General features: G+C 54.6%; 2 protein-coding genes across 25 annotated transcripts in view; one reads left to right on the plus strand and one right to left on the minus strand.

Moving 5' to 3' along the window:
- ATG13 (autophagy related 13) overlaps nucleotides 1-4442 on the plus strand; it is a 50542-nt gene extending 46100 nt beyond the window's left edge. For 22 of the 23 annotated variants that reach the window (XM_087854793.1, XM_087854790.1, XM_087854811.1 and 19 more), the window contains one exon: nucleotides 2110-4442. In XM_087854793.1, the coding sequence (XP_087710919.1) occupies nucleotides 2110-2187 (78 nt within the window). In that variant the 3' untranslated portion in view covers nucleotides 2188-4442. The remainder of the gene's footprint in view (nucleotides 1-2109) is intronic. The other variant, XM_087854810.1, reaches the window with a different exon arrangement.
- Nucleotides 4443-6816: 2374 nt separating this feature from the next.
- ARHGAP1 (Rho GTPase activating protein 1) lies at nucleotides 6817-24782 on the minus strand. 2 transcript variants are annotated; one of them, XM_045786537.2, is made up of 13 exons: nucleotides 24639-24782; nucleotides 20874-21055; nucleotides 20558-20653; nucleotides 14553-14640; nucleotides 11300-11431; nucleotides 10844-10930; nucleotides 10540-10638; nucleotides 10091-10198; nucleotides 9932-10008; nucleotides 9612-9689; nucleotides 9028-9156; nucleotides 8744-8847; nucleotides 6817-8611 (listed from the first exon to the last, which is right to left on the minus strand). In XM_045786537.2, the coding sequence occupies exons 2-13, from the start codon at nucleotides 21004-21006 to the stop codon at nucleotides 8423-8425; spliced, it is 1320 nt and encodes a 439-aa protein (XP_045642493.1). In that variant the 5' UTR covers nucleotides 21007-21055; nucleotides 24639-24782; the 3' UTR covers nucleotides 6817-8422. The 2 variants fall into 2 exon arrangements, with proteins under 2 accessions (XP_045642493.1, XP_087710939.1); XM_087854813.1 differs by lacking the exon at nucleotides 24639-24782 and adding an exon at nucleotides 19170-19199.
- Between the last annotated feature and the right edge of the window lie 98 nt (nucleotides 24783-24880).

A 24880-nucleotide genomic window follows, 5' to 3' on the forward strand; every position in this document is an offset into this window, starting at 1 on the left:
CCAGTGTACAGGGCGGAAGAAATGCGAGGTCCTGAGTATTGGCATTCTTGCTCTTTCCTCGGAGAGCTCATTCTTGATTCCACCAACAGTTCTCAAGTTTAGCCAGATGTCCTGATACTGACTGTAATCTCCGCATCTCTGCTTAGTATATTTCCTGTGTCCAAAGGGCAGAGCACCATGCTGCACGGCTATAAACTCCGGGTGCCCTATGCCTCCACCCAGCCTGTCCCCAGATGTCACCAGAGGCTCTTAGTCTTGTCGTCAGAAAAGAATTCAAAGATGGGCCAGACACCGTGGTTGAGCGGTGCAGGTGAAGAGTTTACTCTGTTGAGAGTACACTCGAGAGAGGGTGAGGTTGGGGAGCTGTATACCCCAGGGTTTGGGTCTCTGTCTCATTGACTGTTGTTAACTAGGGGGGGAATAGTTACTGTTTGGAAAGAGGATTTCTTTGGGAGTAGGTTTTCACGCCTTTTCTCCCTCACTTGGTCAGGGTCTTGGGCCTTCTTTGTCTTGGGCCTGTCTGGTTTGTTTGTTTTTTTTTTTTTTTAAGATTTTATTTATTGACAGAGACAGTGAGAGAGGGAACACAAGCAGGGGGAGTGGGAGAGGGAGAAGCAGGCTTCCTGCTGAGCAGGGAGCCTGAAGCGGGGCTTGATCCCAGGACCCTGGGATCATGACCTGAGCCGAAGGCAGACGCTTAACGACTGAGCCACCCAGGCGCCCCCGGCCTGTCTGGTTTGATCTGGCTTCTTGTGGCCCTGTTTCTGGAGTGTGGCCGGCCAGGACAGGCCTCTAACTTTCCCATAGCTGTCCCTTACTCCCCCTTAGCTGTCCCTCACTCCCCCTCTGCTGGCCTCCAGGCATCCTGTTAAAACCTAACTAGCTGCTTACTCTAACACCACAAGGTGTCAGGTCCCTCTGCCTGAGGTGGGATGTCACCTGTATCAACATTAGAGGAATGGCTTTACTAGGACTCTTGGAATATCTGCCCTTGATTTGCTCGAAACAGAAAAACATGCTCAGTAATTACTATAACAGTGGCATTATTATTAACATTTATCAAGGCTTTCTAGGTGCCAAGCATTTTTCTAAGTGCTTTATGTGAATTTTCAACAATCCTAAGAGGTAGCTTCTCTCACTATCCCAGTTTACAGATGAGCAAACCGGCACCATAAACAGATAACTTGCTCCTGGTCACACTGAGCTGCCAACACACAGCTTTGATCCCAGGGAGTCTGTCTTCTGATTTTAGGCTTTTAGCCACTGCTCCCTGGCTTCTGGCTGGAAACGTGCTTGGAAGAAACTAGACTGCAAGGGCTCTAAGAATGACTCTGCAGCCAGGAGTGGCCAGTCGCCCCTGCCTCCCGCAGCTGCCCTGGTGCTCCCAGTGCATCTGGCCCACCTGCACGTCATGCCAGTCAGGAAATCTCTGCAGAGGCACATTCATTCAGCAGTGGAGACAGAGCACCTGATTAGGGTCAGATTTTTATTAATAGCTGATTACTCGAGGGCAGTTAAACTTACCTCTTCATGTTCTGTTTTCTTCTCTTATTGTTTACTTTCAACTTTCTAACGCGCCCCTTCCTCAGCTGGTGGAAAGATACTAATTCTTAGGCCTCACCACAGACCTGCTGAGTCAGACTGGCTTGGGAGCGTGGCTGGGACGGCCTTGTGCCTGTGCCCCCAAGGGATTCTGCTGCCCAGCACAGATCATGAAGAATTCTCGTAAACTTCTCTTAATCCGTAGCATGCTAAGCCTACTGTTTCATTCCTGGGTCAGTCTGATCTGTGCCAAAGGTAACTTCTTTGTGTCATTCTGTTATTGGCACGTTCCTTTTCTAGCTCGTTAAGTGTGTGGCCCACTTGGATTCCCTCGGCTGTTCTACCGAGCCCCCAGGCCCCCACACAACCTGCTGGACACAAGCCCTCTGTGCGGTGCCTGCCCCACTGCCCTGCATCTCCTGCTCTTCCAGCCAGCACTGCTGCTCTGAGCTCAGTGCTGTGCTCCCTTCTCCAGCCAGGATGGCGGGGGCGGGGGGTGTGCCCACGCTAGCTACCTCTTCAGGACTCTACCTGAATAAGCAGCTCTTCTCTCCCCTCCTGGTACAGGACTCACTACCAGAGAAGCTGGCTGTGCACGAGAAGAATGTCCGAGAATTTGATGCCTTTGTAGAAACCCTGCAGTAAAAGTTGGTGTCCTTGGGTACCAGCAGCATCCCCTTTCTGTGGCCCCAGGAGACAGCACCTCCCACTCATCAGCTGCTCCCATCCCTCATCTTGCTCCAGGTAGAGGAGAGGCTGGTTTCCCCCATGGGGACCTGGAAGTCCCTGTTCTCACACCTCCTGGAGACTCCATGGCAGCAGTCAAGCCCGGTGATAGCATTTGAGAGGACTCATCCCCCTGGCCTTGGAGATTGGAAGACCCTTTATAACAAAAGGGCCCTCGGCAGGGCCATCTGCTTACACCGCCCATCAGCAGCTGCTTCACAATGGCTGTCATCCCATTCCTCCTGCCGGCGCCCTGCCCTGGGTCTGCCCTGCAGCTGGCCCCTTGCTGGCCTGCCGTTACCATCAAGCACTTGACATTCCAGCTGGCGGCCCAGAGCCTGGTGTGGAGGCAGAAAGAGGAAGGAGACAGAACTGGGAGGAAGAAGGAAGGGCTCCTTCAGGCTCTTTTTTTGTCCCCTTTGGTTTGATGTCTTCTTCCTCTCTCCCCTCTCTCTGCCCCTGTGCCTATACTTTTGGCAATACGACAGGCCTCCTGCCCAAACTGGCGAGAACTGCAGAGTCAGCCATTCCCGCCCTTACGGGTTGTGCCAGCCCATCTCTCAGCAGAGGGTCTGAGCAGCCCTGGTGGCTGTCTGTGCTCAGCACCTCAGCTCCATGGAAACAGAATCCTGGGTCTCCAGGATTCTTTCATTGGGAGTCACAGCAAAGGTTCTTTTTCTCTCCTTCCTCCCCCTGTTGCTGCTCCTTGGTTATAAAACACGATAAATATTTATTACTTTCAGAGAAATCAGATATTTTATAGAGAAACTATGTTTGAGGTTAGATGTTTTCACTTGGGGAAGGTGGAGGGCCTCTTCCTGGAGTAGGGCTTCCTCAGGTTCTGGGTTGCTGCTCTGAGGATCTTCCTTCCCATATAAGGTGGGATCCAAGAATAGGGCTGGCTGAGGGCAGCGGAACCTCCCAGAATCGCTGCACTTAAACTGACGACAGGCTTTACTGTAGACTCCTACATCTTCCTGGTGAGAGCCTTGAATCTCTCCCAGCTTCTGCAGAGTAACTGACTCCATTCTGGCAGCCCAGGAAGTCTTGGGTGCTGAATTCGTACAACTCTGTGTACAACTCTCCAGAGTTGACATAGAATGCATTGTATGTGCCCCACTGTGGCCCAGGGAAGGCCAGAGGGGCCCCTCCTTCTGGGGGGACTTGTTCCTGTTTCTCAGGGCTAGGTTATGGTCCTTTTCCTCTTTCCACCTGGGCCTGGCCACCACCTTTCTTTAATCCCAGGGTCTGCACCCCGCCCTGAGGTTTACTAGCTGAATTTGTTCCTTGTTGAGAAACCAGAGCTAGGCATATGATTGACTTAACCATTTAGGTATTGTTACTTGAGTTAATCCCTAATCTCACCCACCTACCATCTGTCCCTCCCCCAGCCTAACCTGTAGTCCTGGCCAAGGGAAACAAGCCCTGCCCCGTTTCTCCTGGCCCACCTGGGCTATTCATTGGCGGCAGCTGTTCTGCAGTGGAGCAGGTGGTCTTCAGTTTGCTTGTTAGTAAGTGCATGTGACACTGTTCCCACCTATCAGGCTGAACTCAGGGCTGGAGTGGGCTCTGAGGCTGTCTCAGGTAGACTGAGCCCTGCCCTTGTTGTTGCATGTGTTCTGCTGCCACAAAGAAATATTCCCAGCAGTGGTGTCCAGCTGGCCCTATGTGGGCCAGAGTATACCCATAGCCCGCTAAACCAATCCAGATTGACCCCCCAGGCCCCAGGGCTGAGAAGGGTGAAGCCCTGGTAAACTATCGATCACCCCTGCCCCCACATCCTGCCACAGTATCTCAGCCGCTGTCCTTCTGAGGCCGAGCACAGAAAGTCCTGTTAGCCAGTGTCCTCTTTGACTCCTGATTGTTGGCCTTTGCAGGCAGCAGCCTTTCCTTTAGGACTCAATCAGTGAGAGGCCAGGGAGGCTGAGCCCTGAGCTGAGCCTGGGAGGAGCAGAGCAACTGTCAAGGCTGGCCCTTGCCCCTCGGCCCGGAACACTGACAGGGATGAGCCCTAGACTGACGCCTGCAGCACCCCCCAGGACAGGGCTGGGACCCGTCACCCATCTCCAGGTGGCGGAGTCCCTCCCCCTCCTCCAGCCCACCTTGTTTGGAAATACTGAGCTATACTTTAAAATGTATTCGAGAGATTTCCAATAAATTTTTTCTGTACTTTACAGCCTCCTGTCCTGCCAGTTATCTAAAATGCTAACGTGCGCGTGCGCTCTCACTTCTGTGCAGGCCCTGGTAACTGACAGCGCCCCCGCCCTGTGGAAGGAAGAGCAGTGGGTGTGAAGTGCAGAATGTGGCTTTGGAATCAGGCAGGCTGTTTTGAGTCTTCGGGCTCAGCCGCCTAGCAGCTGTGCCACCTTGGGTTGGTCAGAAAACTTAGAGCGTCATTTTCCTCGGCTGTACCGTTCCCATCTCGGGAGTGTATGTGAATAGTCAGGAGATACTGTGCGTGAAGTCAACACACGTAGTAAAAACTCCCTTAGACGTAGGCCATCGTCATCAGCTGTTTTTACCCCCTGTGCAGCACCACCGCCCACTGAGCCTGGAGGCAGAAGCCTTTGGCTCGGCAGGAGAAACTGCTGCCAGGGTTCTGCCATGTTTCCAGCAGGAGCGGACAGGGAATGCGGGCCTCTCAGGTGCCGGTGTCTGTTTGCTAATCTAGGGTAAGGAGTTGTGGCTGAGCAAACCCAACAGAGGGGAAGGGGCTGAGTGAAGTATCGGGAAGTCAAGGGCCCGTCAAGCGTGTTTAGCTGCCCTGATCTGCCAGACAGCTCCAGCCAGGCCCTGGGGTGCTCCCTGAGGAGTCACTAAGACGAGCAGAAGAGCCCGTGGGGATTATTCCTGCCTGGCCCCCTGGGGGCTTCTGTGGCAAGCCTCTCAGCCGTGGTGAAGCTAGCTCCTGCATCCTAACTTGTGCCCACCTGGGCCTCAGGAGTGGGAGGTGGGGTGTCCCAGAGGCAGAGGTGGTTCTAGAGGTAAGGGACTAACTGCCTGGCAGACGGGCAACTGCGGTTGCCTCCCTGCCCACACTTCAGGCTGAAGCCAGGGCAGAAAACGGTGAGAAAGTTCTAGATTCAGCCCAAAGCTAGGGCTGAAAAGGAGGAGGCTGCCCACTGCTGCTCTTGTGGGCCCTGGGAGCCCTAGCTTGTTAAGTATACCTGACAATGGCCATGATAACTGACCGGGCAGCCAGTTGGGACAGTCACCCAACCCGAGTCAGAAATGGTGAAGAGACTGTCCCTTGTGTCTTCACCTTCAGCTGGGATCCCCCAAAAACAAAGTGTTCACTTGCCCCGCATCTCACAGTGGTGTCCTGCCCCTTTAAAGCATCTCCCGACACTTGGCCCCCAGAGACCTGCTGTTGCCAAGGCAGGGGTAAACTGGCTTTTGAGTCACTCCGCAGAGGCCCTGCCAGGAGCCCAACCCGAGTAAACAGCTTTCCTGGTCTGCTCCCTCTCAGAGTTTCCCTGGGATACTGCTCCTCTGTTGTAATCAGTCACCCAGGTTAGAGCGGAGCAGAGCCAGTGAGGGGCTGCTGGGGCCTTCTGCCGGGGCCAGCAGGGTGAGGGCCACTTGTGCCACAGGACTGGCTCCCTGCAGCTCAGGGCCTGTGTTTGTCACCACCGGCTTCACACCGCTGCTCGATCCTGCAGCTCTGGCCTGGCTCCCCTGGCGGGAGAGAGCAGGGAGGAAAAAAAAGAACAGGGCCAACCCAGGCCACCATCACCTGATTGCAATCAACAGGCAGGCAGCAGACAGGTGCAACTTGACCTTGACCACTGTGTCAAGTGAAATTCTGACCTGCCCTCCCAGTGACAAACTTGTCTCTAAATTGTGGTAAAATACACGACTTAAATTTTACCGTCTTAATCTTTAAAGCACAGCAAAACCTACTCAAGAGAGGGAAGGAAAACTGGCTCTCCTAGCCTCGGTGGGACTGGGTGGCAGGTAGAAATAGCCAAGGCGCTCAGGCTGAGGGGAGGGTGGGGAGAAGTGAATGGTCACAGGAGGCTTCCAATCCTAGCTGCTACACAAGCTTGGGACCATCTCCTCATTCCTCTGTGCAACCGCGGTCATTCTGGTCGCCACTGGGCCCTCACTGTTACGTCCTGTGTGTGTCACTTTGGAGCCTCAGAGAAATGAAGACCCCATCTCAGGTGGACTGACAATATGGCTGTCACCAAGTGGAGCTGGTGGAGGTTGTGATAGCACCAGGACTCAAGCCTATGCTGCTGTCACCACAGTATCCTCCGTTCAGGGCCAGAAGAGGCCGTGGTCATGGGATACCGCCCTTGGTGGCCCATTGGGATGCTGCACACATACAACGTGGGGGTGGGGTGGCGGTGTCACCATTCACACAAGCCTGGACAACGTCAGAAAGCCGGCTTCCCACCCACTCCCAAGGGAACGAGACATGGAAGGACGGGGCCAGATGGACTGGGGAGGGGACTTCCTGAGGCCCCACCTGCTTGGCCTCCACAACCAGACACTTCCCGCCCGTTCTGAGCCTCCAGGCGTGCTTCCTAACACCCAGGTGGGCAGTTTTCCATCTCCTTTTTTATTGAAATACAAAAAGTGCAAAGGTGAAATACATGATTGGTGCCCAGGAAGTCATTAAGTGTGAATGTGAACACTTGATTCACAGTACTCTCCCCCTCCCCCCAGGTACAGACCAGTGGGATGGGGGACAGGAGAAAAGACCCAAGAGATCTCCGAGGCTCCCCAGTAAATGGGGCTGTGCGCAATGCCTGATACACAAAGGAGGGCAGAAAGCAGAAGCCCGGCTTGGGCCAGAGATGCAGGGACCAACATGGAACCAGCGGCCACTCCAGGCCCCCGGGAGTCCTGACATGCTAGCATCCTGGGGAGAGAGCCCAGTGAGGTCAGGACTCAGGCCACACCCACCACGCAGACGGGGCTGGTCTGGTCAGTGAGGGCCCCCACAGTACAGGCTCTGGCCAAGGCTGGGGGGCAGGGCCACCGTGCAGGTACTTCCCTCTGCTGCCAGGGGACGAGGCTGCAGGAAGTGGGGTCCCCAGGGTTCACCAGGAAGGCATGTAATTCTAAGGAACACAGTTGGAATCAGAAGTACCAATCATCGGGGTCCAGGTTTTCTGAAAGACGACAGGGCCCTGGGGCCCGACATTGCTAGAACTCCCCAGGCAGGGGTTGACTTAATTAGCAAGGTCTCTGCTCAGACCCTCCAGGAGTCACTAGCTGGAGGAAGAAGCCACAGATCCTGAGGCATCGAGTCACTTCTGGCCACAGCAGGGACCAGTGTGGCACCACCACAGACCTGTCCACAAGTGGTTAGGCTGAGGATCTGTGTGAGTGGGAAGGGAGGGGCGGCAAGGCATGGGGGGCTGAGACTGCTTGTCACTGGCCCAACCAGACACAGCAGGCTTTTGGGTAGGAATGGAGTGTCTGTTTCAAATGGATGCTGGGACTCAGCCCTATCATCCAAGCTGCCAGTCCTGGCAGAACCAGGGGGCTGGAACATCCTGGGGGCAGTATCACTTGAGAAGGGCTGACCCAGGATGTGTGGAAGAGAAGGAGGCAGAAGTAGGAAGCAGACTCTGGCCTTGCCAGTCCTTAGCCGTGTCAACACGCAAGGCTGACGCTTTAGAGGGGAGGACAAGAGCAGGTGCTCGCACACAGACCTTCGCCCAGGCAGGGAGGTGCCTCGGTAGGGCAGGCCCAAGCCAGCTCAGCTCGGCTGCTTATTCCCCAGCAGCCAGGAAGGGGAGGACCAGCCCCAGCTACCAGCCCAGCTGGCAGTGATTTAGGCATCTGCAGTTGCCAGGAAAAGAGAGGCAGGAGAAAGTGGGGAAGCAGTTGCTGGGGTCAGTCTTTCCTGCTGGAAGAGCCAAGGCCAGCTCTGTAGAGCCTGGCAAAGAGCCAGGGATCCAAGGAGGCAGTGAGAAGTATAAGGCGAAAAAAATGTTTCGTGGTTACAGCGAGGCCTCCAGAGCTGGCGAGGTGGGCTGGACAGAAGGGGAGGAAGAGCTGCCCGGTTGGTTGGCCCCAGCTTCCAGCTCCCAGGGCCTCATGGGCCCTTCCTCATAGGCGCCAAGCTCCTAGAAGGCTGAAGCCGGGAGGAAGAGTCCCAGTTGGGGCTCTCCGAGAAGGGGCAGCAGGGCAGGGCTCAGAGCCCTCTGGAGTCAGGGCTGGGGAACAACTCCCCTTGGTGATCCAGAAGGAACTTGGTGAATGTGTTGATGGGATTAATGGCCTTGAGGGTGATGGCAGCATCCTTGGCCCACAGTAGGTTAGGGCCGAAGACAACAGCCAGGTTAGTGTTGGTCATCTTGTTCTGGTCACATTGGGCAGAAATCTGTGGAGGGAATCAGGGGGCTACAGCAGGAAGCCACAGACCCTGCTTCCCATCCCTGGGAGTGGCAGCGGTGGCAGCTCCTCCTCCCGCACTCCTCCAGGTGAACAGCAGAGGCTGAGGCCCCGGTCTCACCTGCACCAGGAAGGCAATGAGGAAACGAAGCACCTGGTAGTTCTCCTCAGGCAGCGTCCGGAGCACCTGCAGCGTCGCCTCCACTCTCTGGCTCTCATCAATGTCTGCAAGGAACCAGGGCCCAGGTCACAGCAGTCCAGGGCTGGGCCAACATGAGGCCAGAGGGGAGACCCCACCCAGACTTTCCTTGGAGGACAGGCCAAACCTGCCTGCTCTGAGTCCAGCCCTGACCCCAACCCAGCACACAAAGCACAGAGCTGGGGAGGGAAGAAAGGGGCACTCACTGAGGAAGCCCACAACGTGGGGGTAGAGGTCAAAGGTGAGCAGGGGCTCAGGAAGCTCCCGGAGGAAGGTCTTGAGGATGACCGCGGGCAGGTGCAAATCATTGTACTGGTCGAAGTCCACTGGCAGCCCTGGGGGAGGGGGTGGAGACAAGCTGGGCCTAGCCTAGAGGCTGACAGCCCATCTAGAGTCCTGGAGGCCAAGCAGACCCCACTACCCGCAGCCACTGCATAAGCCCCCTCCTCCCGTGGAGCCTCCTCTCACACAGGCCTTCCCTTCTTGCTCTGTGATGAGGGGACCGGGTAGGATGGGGCCCCCCAGCACACACTACAGTGATTCCTCGTCTCTGAATGCACCTGACTGATGAGGCCACAGGCCTGGGACAGCCAGGCAGGAGCGGGACCCATGCAATCAAACCAAATGCCACAGAACCTCTGATGGGAATGGAATGTGGGGTCCTTGTTTACAGGGGAGCAGAAGGAAAAGAAGCCCCCTCGCAGTCACATACATGCCCCTATCCTCCCCTTCCCGCCCCCAGGATCTGTACTGACCCTGCAGGTCTGGGCACACCCCCCAAACCACTCACCCATGTTGTACTTCTGCTGTACTTCCCGTACGACTTGGGTGTTGGCTGACCTCCGGAAAATCCCCTCAGTGGTGAGAGCTGGGAAACAGTGGGGCCTGGTGAGTCTCGGCTCTGGGGCCTATAGATGCCTGGACCCGCTTGGTCTCGGGGCTCCACGAAGGGTCGGTGTGGGCGCTGATGCACGTGGGGCTCTCAGCCCTGCCTGGCAGCTTCCTGAGGGGAGCTGGGAGACCGGGCTGAGGAGGGGCCTGGGGTCGGGGCTGAAGGGGAAGGGGCAGATCCCGGAAGCCCTGTGGCCAGTGAGCAGCCTTGGCACTCACCGTAGGCCTGCAGGTAGGCTATGGTCTCCCGAAGCACAAGCGGAACGGGCTCCTGCTCTGGGTTCTTCTCCTGGAGGCTGTTGGGAACGGGCAGTGAGCAGGGCCTGCCGCCCTCCGGAGCCCTCACACACCAGGCCTGCCCACCTCTCCCATACTCACTGCTGCAGCGAGACCCCAAACTGCTGGTTGGGCAGAGGGGGCCGTGGTGGCATGGGCTTGGGGGCCGTGGCAGGGCTCTTCTGTGTGGATTTGAGGAAGTCGTCATACCTTGGGGAGGCAGATGGGAGGGTCAGGCCGCCAACCTGACTTTATAGTCACCCTGGCAACCCCTGTCTGTCAGGCACTCCCTGTGCTGCTGCACGTGGTCACTTCATTCGGGCCTCCTGGCAGCCCTGCTCTACACACGACCTCTTTAAGCGACAGAGGCGGGATCCGAACCTGCGCTCTCCAGCCCCGTGCTCGGGCTCTTCACCCCCGTGCTCGGGCTCTTCACCACTACCTTCACTTCCCCTGCTCATCTGGGGGTTCTCGAGGCTCCCTCTCCCCTTGGCTGGCACGTCCCCCCTTGCAAGCCTGACGGGCACACACTGCCCCTGCCCCCGCCTCACTTGAGCACTTGGCGAGGGATCCCCAGTTGCTCCAGCTTCACGTGCTCGCTCAGCTCGCTCAGGTAATTCACATAGAAGATCTTCTGCCCGAACTTGAAGCTACCGGCAGAATAAAGGGCACGGGTAGGCATGGGTGGGCCCATTTCGGCAGGCTGCCACCATCCCCTCAGCAGCCGCCCAAGATCAGACAATGGCTGAGCCCCTCAATGGCCTGTCCCCAGAGTGCTTGGCCTCCTCAGGTATCTGGTTCAGAGTTCAAAGTGAAGCCTGGGGAGGCCGCTGTCCTCCCCACCAACCCGTTCACCTGATGATGGGCTTAAAGAGGATGAGCAGGGTCTTGATGAACATGGTGGGGTGCACGATGTACAGGGCCTTAATATTCTTCTTGTACCTGCAGAGAGACAACAGGAACTCAGCAGCCGGTGTGGTGGGAGAGGCACAGAGCTAGGTTCTCTGAGTCCATTTTCTGATTTGTGTCCTCAGGGAAAGCCTGAGAGCGAAGTGCCGTGGCAGTCCCATTTTACAGATTAGGAAGCAGAGACTCAGAGAGGTGAAGTACCAAGAAAGGTCACAGAGGGAGGAAATACAGAGACTGGGATTTAAGCCCAGAATGTTCCAACTTCAGATTATTTGCTTTTACCCGGGGTGAGGGGGGCCCTGCCTCCCCCCACCCCCAAGCTTCCGAGCAAGCAGAGGGCAGCCCAGAACCTGGCAGAGCTGCGGGCTCCACAGCCACCTGCCCCCAGGCCCCTGGACCCACTTGCGGTCAAACTCGCGGTAGGCATCGCGGAGCCAGCTGAGGGAGGGCTTGTTGTCGCTGGTCAGGCCGTGGTGCAGGTACAGCAGCGTGTAGTCGCTCTCCACGTACTGGTCCAGTGTGTGCTTCAGGTACCTACCAGAACAAAGCCCACTCAGGCCGATCTTCGATTCAGGAGGCGCCCCCGGAGACATGACCCGGCACCCCAAGGGTCTCCTGCCTCTCTCCTCTGCCTCCCCACGAGCCTCTCTCGGGCACTGCCTGCTCTGGCTGCATCATCACCCATTCCACAGGGGGGAGGAGGTTCAGGGTCATGGCTGGGCTGGGTGGAGGACGAAGAATGCGAACGGCCGCCCTGGCTAGAAACCAGGAGACCAGGACCTGAACTGAGGCCCTCTCGCATACCTGCAGAAAAATGGGAGTAACACTCCCTGCGGGGCTGCCCCAAGTCGATCACGGTGACGACAGTCACCATTCACCAATATTTAGCTTTTAGTGTCTGCCAAGCACTCTGTATACATTATCTCATGCCTTCCTTGTAACAGCTGGGGCTGAGATGATCCCCTTCTCACACATGAGGGCAGTGTGGCTCAGAGAGGTGAAGTGCTTATTCAGAGGCACACAGCTTGCGGTGGAGCCTGGAGATGACCTAACTTCACCCTGCTGACCACACAGGCAGGCATGTGAAGTGTCTAATGCTGGATTTTTACTGTGATTCCAGCCCATCCCGCTACACGGTCATTTAGCCCTTGTACGCCCTGAGCACTTTGCAGCTTGCAAAGAGCTGTCACATGAAAGATGGCATTCTGCAACTATAAAGTAGTAAAAACTGTAGTGACAATACACTCATCTTTTGCTGGACGTTATGACCTTTTGGAGGGCAATAAAGTGATGTTTATCAGAAGCTAAAAAATGTTCATACTCTTTGACCCTGTGAAAATATACCCAGGAAGTTATCCTAAAGAAACAATCAGAAATGAACAGAAGCATTTTTGTAGAAGGCTGTTCATTGCAGCCTGGTTTACAGTGGAAAAAAACTTTTTTCTGAGCAGCAAGCTAACTGTCCCAAAACAGGGAATTGGTTAAATAAATTACAGGCCATCTATAAATAGAAGGCCTCACAGGATGTCTCTGCAGGCAGAAGCAATTTGTGAGGTGAGGTGTCAGGAGAGTGGTTACCCTTTGGGGAAGCGGCTAGAAGAACAAAGGGAGGTCTGTGGGTGTGGATGGGCGTATTCCGTTTCTGAAAATTCATCGAGTAGTCTCACAATACACTCTTCCGTACACACGTACGCCAATAACATGTTTTTAGAAGATGTCTTTGAAGTGTGTTTAGTGCTCAGAAGTTAACGTGATGTGAGATACAGAGGTGACTATACAAAGATCTGTGTAAATTATAGAAAAAAATAGGTGAATATACGAAAGTATTAACAGTTTTTCTCTCTGGATGGCAGGTTCATGGGAGATTCTGTTTATCACTGTCTGTATTTTTTCTTTACAGCTACTTACATTTTTCTAAATCCTCGAAATCTGTAATATTGTACAAATGTATAGATGGCACTTCGTGTATTATCTCACCTGATGCCCACAAGAACCCTGTGAGGTGGGCACAATTCTTATTTTTATAGGGTTCAGAAGAGACCTGCCCCCAAACACACAGCTAGTAAGAGGCACAGTGAAGCTGAACTGGGCTTCTGAATCCAAGCTTCAGGCACTTTCTCTTTCAACTCCCCCCCCTTCCCAGGTGGCTGGGCAGCCAGAAAGGCCAAAGCGGCGATAATAGGACTGATCCCCATGGGAAGCACTGCCCCTCAGGCCGGGTGGGGGCAGGGAGACCCCGCCAGGAAGGGATGGAAGACGGACAGGATGGATGGCGGACGGCTTCCAGAAGTCAGAGGAAGGCCCCGAGTGGTGGGGACTCACTCAGCAAACTCTCCTGAAAACTGGGTGCTTTCCCATCTCCTTCCTCTGACTTCCTCCCACTCAGACTATTATCTGGCCAGGAGTCTGTCACCTGCCAACTCAGTTGCCGTGTGAAACCAAAGGGTAGGGTGTGTGACTCAGCTACCCTCCCGCTGAGCTCCCTGGCCTGTTCCAGGCTGTGCCGCATGATGGGTCTCAACAAGGCTCTGCCTGCCTGGCTGAGGGAAGATAGGAGAAGGGCTTCAAAAGCCTGAGAAAAAACTCCCACAAGGCCGGAGAGCCTCAGGCCTGGCTCACCAGGACTGCGGACTCTGCACTCAGGCCCTTCCCCTTCTGCGGCCGCACACTTGGCCTGTCCCTGACCCCTCCCCACCCCCTACACACACACACAACCATTCCGGATCCCGAAGAGCTGGTATGGGCAGTGCAGTCGCTTTAAAGAGATCAGGAAAGAAGTGCAAGGTGCTAACTGGACCCGCACGAAGGCGCCTTAGGAGAAGTTCATCATGGCTCTGCCGCCATGGAGGTCCTGCGAGGGCCGGGGACCCGCTGGTGGCTCAGTAACGAACGCTTATCAGAACAGCATCTGTCAGGGGCGCCTGGATGGCGCAGTCGGTTAAGTGTCCTGACTCTTGGTTTCAGCTCAGGTCATGAGATCGAGCCCCAGGTCGGGCTCTGCGCTCGGCACAGAGTCTGCTTATCCTTCTCCCTCTGCTCCTCCCCCAACCCCAGCTCTCTCTCTCTCTCTGAAATAAATAAAATCTTAAAAAAAAAAAACAAAAAACAGGTTTGTCAAACTCCTGCTTTCAATCAGCTTTGGGACTGGCATCAGATTTCTAGACCAACCACAGCTAGTACATGTTTTTGCTAACAGAACCCAGACAGGTAAAGAGGCCATTGGGACCAAATTTGGCACAAAATAACACTAATTATTGCTGCAAATGATGAACTGTAAGGACAGCAGAAGCAACGCATCATTACCAGCAGTGCTCACACGCGGACGGTATTTTACTTGAGTGTGCTTGTGTACAGAGTCTCCATCCTATGAGGAAGGAGGGCTGCATTCTGATGCCCTCGGTGAAGGAAAAGTGGCTTAAAGAAATGAAGACACCTGCCAAGGTTGCAGTTTCCCGGACTAGAGACCAGGTCCGACTCCTAGCCCGGTGCTCTCCCCCAAATGTAAAAAAACAGCTCTTCTGGGAGGGGAGGGGAGGCGTGGAGGGAGGTGGCTTGGTACCTCTGGGCTGGAAGGGACAGGAAGGAGAACGGCATCAGGCAATTGGGGGGGGGGGGTCTGGGCGCCAGTCCCACCACCTTCCCCATGGGTACTCACCCCAGGAGTTTGCTGTGGTCCAGCTGGTGGCTCGGGGGCATTCGGCAGGCACTAAACACAATGATCTTCCGCCCATACTTATCATCTCCTAGGTGTGGAGAAAGATAGAGTGGTGAGTGGAAGATCGATGGAGAGAAGTGGGGCGAGGAACCGAGGGGTGCCAGGCCTGGAGGCCTGTGCCACGTAGTACAGGGGCCAGGGCGGCCGATGCAGAGCCACCTCCAGGCAGCTGTCTGCACTCAAGTGTGTGTCACTGAAGAAAGAAGGCCAGGTTGCTCTCAGGGTACTGAGCTGGGGTCTAAAAAAATAACGTGACTTTGTAAAAAGGCACACCTGGCGAAACACCCACATGCCATCAATGCATGAATGGATAAAGAAAATGTGGTATGTTCATGCAGTGGGATATTGGCCATAAAAAGGAATGAAGTACTGATCCACGCTACATTGTGAACAGACCTTGAGAACACGATGGAATGAAAGGAGCCAGACCCCAAAGGCTACGAACTGTATGACTCCATTTACAGGAGTTATCTGGAGTATGTGAATCCACACAGACAGCACAGTAGTGGTTGCCAGTTGCTGGGAAGAGGGGAGATCAGGGATTGGCTGGTGATGGTTATGCAATCTGGCATGGGCATGGATGAAATTGTGCGGCCAGATAGAAGTGGCTGCACCCCATTGTGAATGTCCCAAATAGCGCCGATTATACATTTTAAAATGGTTAACTAAAAAAAAAAATGGAAAGTCACACCCACCAAAGCAATTGTTACCTTGCTGAATAATCCTCTTAAAGCCCATGCTCGTTCCAGAAGCACCCCCTCTGAGCAACGTGTACTTGGAAAACTCCTTGAAGCTGCCTTCTGGGCAAGTCCAAGGCCACGGAGGACATGAGAGTGAGTGCTTAGTGGTCAGGTCTTGTTTTTGACCACTAGCAGCACTTTCCGACTTTATTACCAGGATCATTAACCACACTTGGCTCTGACTGACTTCTGGACATTTCTAAAAACCATATCCTTTCTCATTAAGGATATTCTAAAGAACATGGAGTTCAGAGGAGTTTGTAATGCTTTGGGGAAATGCTTGTTTGGCTGTAATCACTCAGGGGTGTTCGTCCAAAACTGGTCACTATTTGATGGTCTGACCATTTGGCTTTGTCAAGAAGCCGGGGAGCTTACTGCCCTCCAAGGTGAGATGTTCTTCCAGGGTTGGCACAGATCAGGGACGCCAAACAAAACTCCAGGAGAAGAAGGCCCGGTCCCCACTCCCCCGCGTCCCAGGAACCCTCCCTACATCTTTACCTTCAGCCTCTCCAGCGGCACCAAACCACACCTGCCTAATCCCCACTGCTTCAGAGACAAATGAAAATACTTATACAACCCATGAAATGCATGGAGTCTGTCCTCCACCTACCTCTGAGGATTAAGGACCACCCCAATGCCTTGCTGAGTGTCCTTCTCCATATTTAGTAAACCATGGTCTTGATGCTTCTTCTTGGTCAGTGACCTAACCCAGGAGTCAGTACTTTTTCAAAGTGGTTGCCAAGGCTCTGACCCTTTTCTGCAGGGCTGGGGCAAGACTCATTAGAGGGGCTGAAGGAGGCTTCTGGAACGTGGGCAGCATGGCCCTAGGCCCTGCTGGCACACGGCTCGGTGCTTTGGCCTGATTTAGCACCTCACTGCCAGCAGTCTACCATGTCCAACCTCTAGATCAGCCCCTCCAACCATCCCATCTCCACCCAAAACACCCCCTCAGCCTAGAGAGAGGCTCTGTTCTTCCATCCTAAACTGCGCCAACTTCCAGCCTTGGAGAATTATGAACACCTACCTGCCCCCAACTCTCCTGCCTTGAATCGTCCTTTCCTCCTGAACTCCACCCCAGATAAACAACCTGGGCCCCCCACCCTGTAAATGTTCTTTGGAATGACTCACAGGACTCTCCAGGCTCCCACCATGCACACTTCAGACACAGACATGCTTGCAACCCAGTCCACACCACACAGCTTTGGGCCTCTGCTGTTTCTCTTGCCAGACAGAACTTCTCAAGACAATTCTGCAACCCTCCTCCAGGATAACTCCTTGGAATCCTTAAGACTCGTTCCAGGCGTGATCTCCTCCCAGAAGCCTGTGTCCTCTCCTCCTTCCCCCAGATACGTTAGCTGCCCCTTTTCAGGGCTCCCAGTTTGAACTATCACCCATCTCTGTCGTGACACTCTGACTCTTCTGTAGAACTGTTTATGTGCCTGTCCCCTCTACTGGCTTGTGAGCAGGAATTGTGTCTCATCCATCTTTGAAACTCTAATGCTGGGCCACAGCCCAGCATGTGGCAGGTATTCAAGAAACGTTGGAAGCCTGCACAAAGTCATCGGTCGGCATTACATAGCATGCCTGGTTCTATTTCAGGGTTTGCTCACGATGACATCTAGGTTATGAGACTGCTTTAGACAGTTTCCCAAAGCCTGGGACAGAGGTTCTCCCGACTTATGAGCAGAGAACCCTCTGCAAGCCCGCCCGAGAAAGTGCAGCTTCATCCAGCAGCAAGTCTATTTTGAAGGACCAGATGCCACCTGCTTTCTGTCACACCCTCACCTAGATCCTGAGGCACTGGGTTCCCTCCAGCAGAGGGAGGTGGCTCTCAGGCCTGTTCTGATCTCCTCCCATAGGCTCTGACAGGTGAAGGAGCAGACTGGCGGAGTAAGGACAAAGGGTCAGTTTAGCCAAGCCAGCTTCATGTATAATCTGGAACCTCGGAAACCCCTGGGCCTTCTGCCATGAGCCTGTGAGGGGAGGGACATCTGCCTACTCCCCTCTAAGCAGAGGAAAGACCCAGAATGTAGGAGAAAATGCAGGGAGGAGCATGGGGCATTCCAAAAGATTCTTTTCATCCTCCCCGCAACGTGGAGGCAGCCCTCACTGGCTGGCAGGTTTGAAGGCTTAAGCAAGACAGGAAGTCTGAGCTCACAGGGCTCTGGAATTTAAAGAGCTAGTGACTGGTTAAGCAAGCAATTGAGGTGAGGGGCCAGGGGCCCGGAGCACCATCACTCAGCTGGCCTCAACACCTCATAAATGGGAAACTTTGCATTCTCAACCAGGGCTCCGTCAAGGCCATGATGATAAATGAAAAATACCACAAACACATAGACATAAACCCTAGGAGAAGAGGTCCAGATAGCGCATATCCTCAAAGAGGACTCTGACCAGTTCGAAGAACCCCTTCCCTGGACTGTCTGCTCCCTGAAGGAAGTAATGTGTGTTTTTCTTCACTGAATCCTCCATGCTGACTATGGGGCTTAAAAATGCCTGGTGGATTATGTTGAACGGGGATGGGGGCATAATGGGGGATTGGTGAGGGGCTGGATGGCAAGACTCTCAGACAAGCAAGGAACGAGATGCAGGTGACCCCAGGGCCTAGTTGCTGTCCTCCCCTCCCTGGAGTGGAGTCCCGCTGCTCAAGTTCTTGGGTGGCTTGGCATTTGCCAGCAGACAGGGCAACTATTGCTACACGAAGCAAGTGTGAGAAGGCTGGAAACTTCCCTCCTGACCTCAGAAGAGAGGAGACTTCTGCCCTGGAGCCAAAAAGGAGAGGAGCTGGGTGCACTGGTGTCTCCAGGGCACTGGGGGCGAGGGCTTGCTGAGAAGATGCGGCATTTGTGGAAAGCACCAGGAAAAGAGCAAGCCGCCTGAGAAGGGAGCCTCTGCATTCCCCGGATACCAATCAGGAACACTCGCAGGGTGGCCTGGGTGTTAATCAGCAACGTGCAGTCCTCCAGCAGGCATTCTGGGAACCGCCAGACCAGCCGCCACCCGCCCACAACCTGCCGAGCCGGCCCAGGGGATGGGAGGTGGGGGCTGGGGCACTGGGCTGGGGCCGGCTCACGCGTTTGAGAAACTGTTAACTGGTCAGGAATACTGCAGCCAGTTGACATCATGCTGGTGCTTGAAATCTGCTGTGGCAGAAATTACAAATGCTACAAATAAATCATAGCCTTGTTTTTCCCCTTTCCGGAGCGAACTGTTAAACGTTCACCAGCACACCACTGGAAAGAACCCACTCGAACGGAGTCAAATTTGACTGTGGAGCATGACAGCTACCACCAGCACGGAGAACACAGGGCTGCAAAGGAGCTGGGGACATCAACCCCATCCCCATCCTCCGTTCCCACATGGGCTCTTTCTCCAGTTTCTGATGCCGGGAAACTGGCCTCCCAGGAAGGACATCACCACGGTCCCGTCAAAAGACGCCTGCTCCAGTGGCGCCAATCCAAACTCTTCTCAGCAGTCGGAGAGGCACAGCCATGGCGACACCCCCACCAGAGGGGCCCTGAGGCAGCACTAAATGCCAGGCCGTTGCTCCCAGCCAGCCCCCCGCCCCCTCCTCCACGGGACACGGCCCCTCCGTCCCCAGGAGCCCCTTTCCCTTTGGGCTCTGGATGTGTCCCCACACAGCACCATCTTGTCAAACCTCCCGTAAACCCTATCCTAGTTCCGGCTCCCAGGTACCACCAGCTCCCAGCTCCCTGGAGTGGGGCTGCAATTAAGCTGGCCCCACTTGGCCTCCACCAACAGCCCTTCTTGATCCACAGCCCAGAGGCCAAGCACATAGAGCCAGGAACACACCTACCTGGCTGGGCCCCCTCAGGCTCATCACACCCTGGGGAAACAGAAACATGTTGCAGCTCTGTTTGCAGTGGGGAAAGGGGTCACCCAGTGCCAGGGTGGGGGCGGGTCCCCCCTGCTCCGCCTTGGGTCTTGGCCACACAGGTCAGGAGCACAGTTACATCACATCAGATACCCACCCCCAAGTCCCAATCAGGTCCATTTCTGGAAGTGAGGGAAGAAAGTTCTGAACCTTTGGGTGACTCTCCTGCGCTCAGGTGAGGATGAGGCCAGGAAAGAACTCGCAACCTTGCCTCTGCAGGGGTGAAAGAAGCCACAGCCAAGGCCTCTGCCTTAGACCAGGGCAGGCACCGGGAACACAAACACCATGGAAACACCTCTGACAATGGGGGCAACTCTTTCAACTGCCCCATCCCTCTCTGAGCCCGGCATTCAGGAGAGATAAAGCTCCCTGTGGCTTCCCCATGGCCAGATGCCTCCAGGGCCTCCTTAGCCAGCACCACTGGGCTCCAGGGCCATGGGCCTCCTTTGCTCACCCCAGTGCCTCAGAGCAGGGCCATGCCATCAACACCAGTGAGGACAGACCAACCATCACGGAAAAGACAAAGAATCCTACCACTCTATTTCCTCTTCTAGTAGTAGTAGAACTCTAAGGGCAGAAATCGGTCACCAACATCCTTGCTACCTCCCCTGCTCTGGGTCCTGTGTTACGAACAAGAAAGTGGGAGCTCACTGAGGCCAAGACCCAAGGGGGGCTCCATACCCACTCTCAGCATGGTAGCGCATCTACCAGAAACCTGACGCTCCAGAGGGTCCTGGGGCCCCTAACTTCTGGAAGGAGGCTCTGTCATTCCAGACTTCCTTGGAAGTAGGGTTTCCCCCAAAAGGAGCTGGTACCTACCTCCCTGGTCCCCAGTAACCGATGGGGTGGAAAAGCTGACATCAGGGCAAAGGGAAGGGAGGTTAATGGCCACTTATTCGGGACCAAGTGCGTTCTGGCTCTTAGCTAGGCCCTTACAGACATTCGCTACTATAATCCTCTCAGCGACCTTGTGAGCAAGAAATGAGTTCAGAGAGCAGAGTTGGAAATCAAACTGCTTTCTGGTTTCAAAGTCACTAAGCCACACGGCCTCCCACACACCATCAGCCAACAGAGACAACGGGGTCAGAGATCAGATGTGGTTGCCGGTGAAGAGACCAAGTGGCCATCGCAATCAAGTCTGTGATTTTAAAAAATGGTACACGTGCTCAGGAGCCCCAGGGTCAGGGGTAAGACAACAGGGCGGCTCCCCACCCCTCCCCCAGTCCCTGCCCCTGCGGCATGAGGGGCAGGCTTCCTCACGCCGGGAGAGCAGAGCGGGAGGTAAGAGGTGCAGGGCTGGGTGTGCTCACCTGCCACCTCCACAATCTGGTGTCGGGCGATGTCGTAGTAAGGGTCATCCCACTTCAGGTGTGTAACAGGTTCCGGGGAGCTGCTTTTGGAGTCATCTGAGGAACACCGCAAAGTCAGGGGATTACCTGGGGGCTGGCAGTGTTCTCCCTGAGACTCGTGTTCTTTGGTCCTCCCCCCAGTAGGACTTGTGCTCCCAGCCTCACCCTGGGGCTGGACTGCTTGCCCTCCTCTTGCTCTCCTGGGGTCTCCCTTCAACAGGAAGGGAGTCTCCCCTTCTAAGGCACGCAGGGCCACCCAAGATCCGGAAGCACCCACCTGACTTGGGAAAGTCGGGCATTTCATCCGAGGGCCAGTTCTTCTCATCAATGGAGGCTAGCTTCAGCTGGTTCAGAGCCTGGCTGGTGTCCTCCAAGGTCAGGTCATCCTGCAACTCTGAAAGCGGGTCCATGACCGGGCCTGTCCCCCAGAGCTTCACTCCACAGAACCTGAAGAGAAACCTGGGGTGGGGGTGGCAAGTCAGGGACACCCTCTTTTCCCTTGTAACTGCTACAGCAAGCCCTCCTGCTCTCACTCGTTCCTCCCCCAACCTCCCCTGTTTCTGTTCCTCAACACTTCGCATCCTTGCCAAGAGCTCCATGTCGCCCTGGGTTCTCCACAGTTTAGGCGTGTTGCCAGGAAAGGCAGCTGGGGCAAAGGATGGCGCAGCTCAGTGCCTGCCCTCAGGTCCTCCAGCTGGCGAGGGACGAGCCGTGCCAGGCCCTGTGCTGCCCACTGCCCATCTGGTACAGTTAAGAAGGCCCAGCTGCAGAGGGTAGAAGGCCACGCCCCTCTCCTCAGGGGTCATAGAGCACAGATGCACAGAAGCTTCCCAGGCCCCCCAGTTACAAAGGAGAGATGCTGCAAGCATCTAAGGTGTACAGGGATGTTCCAAAGCCCATTCGTGAAAAAATTAACTGTGGCCCTGGCTACTCCGCCTCTCACTTTTGGCCTAGGGAAGAGGAGGCGGCCAGAGACCACAGGGTCCCAGAAAAAAGGCCATGGTCAGGGTGCCCTGCTGGGTTTGCCCCAGGCCAGGAGCAAGAAGTAGGGGATGGAATCTGCCTGCCAATCATAGCAGGCAATCTGCAGCTTCCTGGGGGCCCCCAAGCCCACTCTAATCCGCAGGGAGTTCCTGATGTAGTTCCAAGGTGGGACAGGTCAACACACTGCCCCAAGGACTAGACAGCACAGACGGGAAAGGGGGAAGCCCAGGGCATCCAGAGAGCTGAGTGACAGGAGGTGAAAACCAGACCCACAGCTACAGCCAACTGAGAGGGAGAGGAGCTGACTCCGAAGCCGGGTTTGCTCAGGGCTGCGGCCGGCAGTAAGGATGTGGCTGTGTGAAGCCAATCCCCCTGGCGTCCCAAACTCACCGTGTGCGTCAGGGAGGGGATTCAATCCACTCAGTCCAGCCCCAGGGAAGAGGCTGCTCTAAGCCCACTACATTCCTGGAGTCCAAAAATGACATATATGGTCAGAGAATCAGCAGGACAGATAAAGAGTACAGACAAGACCAGGCATGGGGAGGAGAATCAGCAGGACAGATAAAGAGTACAGACAAGACCAGGGAGGGGAGAACTGCCAACCAGGATCCAGACCCTGAACACCTCTGGGCTCTGAGGCAACATGACAACCTCCGGCACACGTCACCTCACAGCTGAGGACTCTGGATGGTAAACCGGCTCCCTGTGCCTAGCAACAACCACCCTGTTACCAGGGAAACCACGCTGATTCAGTGGCAAAAGTCATTCCAAGCTCCTGAGCCAAAGCCAAGCAGCCAAAGAGCCTAATGGCCGTAAAACAAAACCCAAAAACCAAAAAACCTTTCTCTTCCTTTCCTCTGGCCTCTTGTCTGCTACCCTTATCTTATACCCTTATCTGCTACTCCCGCTGCATACCACCAAAATATAATTCCCTTCCATGAGGACAGAGAAAGATGACTGTCTCTTATTTGGGAATGCACTTCTCCCAGTGAGTGCTGCTGTGCCCCACACCCTACCTCACTCCTTCCCCTTCAAGCCTCCAATGCAGGCAACCCTAGGTCTTGAGGAATCCACTCCTGATTCATCTACAGCCTCCTTCCCCCATTCAGCCAGATGGCTGCGAGTATTCCCCAAAAGGGGACTCCACTGGGTAACAGGGACAGAACTCAGCTCACAGGAACCTGTTAGGCCCGAGCCTTCTCTTCGTGCCTTCTCTTCTGTCACTGCCCAGGCACCAACTTCCCATTAGCCCTGCCACAGCTACCCCAAGCAGTCTTTCTGCACATAGTAGGTGCCTGATGCAATGAAAAAGACATGGGAGGAGGTATATGGAGAACTGGATTATAGTCCTGCTCGAGCCAGTGAGTTGCAAAGATGCTGGCCAAGTCTTTTTCCTAACTAGACTTAAATTTCCTTATCTATAGAAGCACAGGCTCCTCCCAGAAACATAACTCTCCAGTATTCTAAAATACGTGCACTAATGTGAACGACAGGATTAGAAGGAACAGCTGCGAGGTGAAGTATGTGAGGGAAGGAGAGGGACACCCTCTAAAGGGGAGCTGAACTTGAACTCCACCTCTTCTCCAGTAATTCGGCCACTATTTTGTCCGTTCTTCCAGAACTGACCCCTCCCCCATTCCATAACCTCCTTTTCCAGCAAAACTGATCACAGTTGTTTCCACCTCCCAGCCAGACTGGCCTCCAACCCACAGCTGCTTCCCTCTGTGAGCCCTGAAGTTTAGCTACCCCTTAGTGAGGAAGGTGAGGGAAGCTGGCTCAGGGAAATTCTAATATAAAGTGGTGGAAATGAAGTATCCTGGCCGCCTAAGACTCGAGTCACCTACAAACCCTGTTCCGCTCTATGCAAAATATTCCTTACTTTGAGATTAGTATTTCCCTTCCCCATAGGTAAAACACCTACTTATACAAAAATATTTGAGAATCATTTTAGGCAGAGGTTTTAACCTCTGGACTTCTCTGAAATTCTGATGAAATTTGTGGGTTGTTCCCTAAGAAAAATCAGCACATGTATGAAATCTATGCAATTTTAAGGCGTTCACAGGCCCTCTGAGGATCCATTTAAGAATCCCTGACCTATTCAGCACACAGATGCTGTCATTTGTTGAATGACTGAATGAATGAAGTCATCTCCTAAATGGAGAAGGGAACCAGTATTTGTTGAGGGCCTATACAGCACCATAAAGTAGACAAATTACCTTTTAACTTCACAACAGCACCAGTGAGGTTTATACTACTAAGCCATTTTACTCTTTGAGGAAAGTGAGGACTAGAAAAAAATAAGCAAATTGTTTAGGTAGGTCATATAGCAGAGTCAAGATTTTAACCTATGTCTGTATAAGGTGCTCTTTTGATGCAGGTCAATCCTTCAACACTTCTCTAAATGACTGTCATTCGTGTAATTCTGAAGGCTCAGAGAGGGCCCATAAGAAGACAAAGTAAAGTCTCTCCCCTAATGTTCATGAAGAGCTGAGATAACAAGTTGAAATCATATTCTCTGGCACCGGGATTGCCCTCCTAGTTGGGGCCCCAGAATTGCGAAAATGCAAATCCCACGATACAACAGCAAGGCTTTCAACTACAAGTGCGTTTGTCCAGAGCTTCATGGTTTACAAAACCCGTACTGGGTGTAATTATCCCATTTCAGAGATTAAGAAATACAGATGAAAGCGTGGCCTAGTTAGTGGCAGGCTGGAATACTTCCCCCCAATTTCTTGTTCTTAGAGCTTCACCAGATCGGATCAAAGAGACTTCCCCTTCCCACGGGCTTGCTCGATGACTGCGATCTGACCTGGACTCTGCCCTGGGAGGTGCAGGAGGAAAGCAGAGAAGGAGACGAAGTCCCGTCACTGCAGACCTGGGAGTGGGGCTGAATCCCTGCAATGGGAAAGCCAGGCTCCTAGGCCCCATCCCACTCCTGCTCCCATCCTCGGATCCGCTCGGATCATCCCCCTCGGGACCCTGTCCCTTCCGGTGACTTGTCTAGTCCCTTCCTTTTCTCCCCCCACCACCCAGGAGGACCCCGCGCCCTGCAGCTCACCGTGGTCGGGCACTGCTCCCTCTGCCACGCCTGTCAAAGCTCGGCAAACATCCGGCTCCGCGGTGGAACGGGAACCGCCTCCTCCCGGGCTCCTCGCTCTCCAACCACTTCCGCCACACCTCCAACCCACTTCCGGTCCGCTGCCCGGTCCAAATATGGCTTTCCAGGATCTCCGCCCACTTCCTGCACGTGCCGGCCTAAGCGCGGGCGGGGGAGGGAGGGAGGACAGCATAAGTGTCCGA

Source organism: Ursus americanus, chromosome 24 (genome assembly GCF_024610735.1).
Source record: "Ursus americanus isolate L20-20 chromosome 24, mUrsAme1.1.p, whole genome shotgun sequence".
Lineage (NCBI taxonomy): Eukaryota > Metazoa > Chordata > Mammalia > Carnivora > Ursidae > Ursus > Ursus americanus.

Excerpts from the sequence above, each read along its gene's own strand:
- ARHGAP1 (XM_087854813.1), bottom strand. The coding sequence starts at position 21,006 with ATGGACCCGCTTTCAGAGTTGCAGGATGACCTGACCTTGGAGGACACC. Across the intron at positions 10,199-10,539 it reads ATCCCTCGCCAAGTGCTCAA|GTATGACGACTTCCTCAAAT; the intron begins GTGAGGCGGGGG and ends TGCCTCCCCAAG. Across the intron at positions 9,157-9,611 it reads ACAGCAGAAGTACAACATGG|GGCTGCCAGTGGACTTCGAC; the intron begins GTGAGTGGTTTG and ends CCCCTCCCCCAG.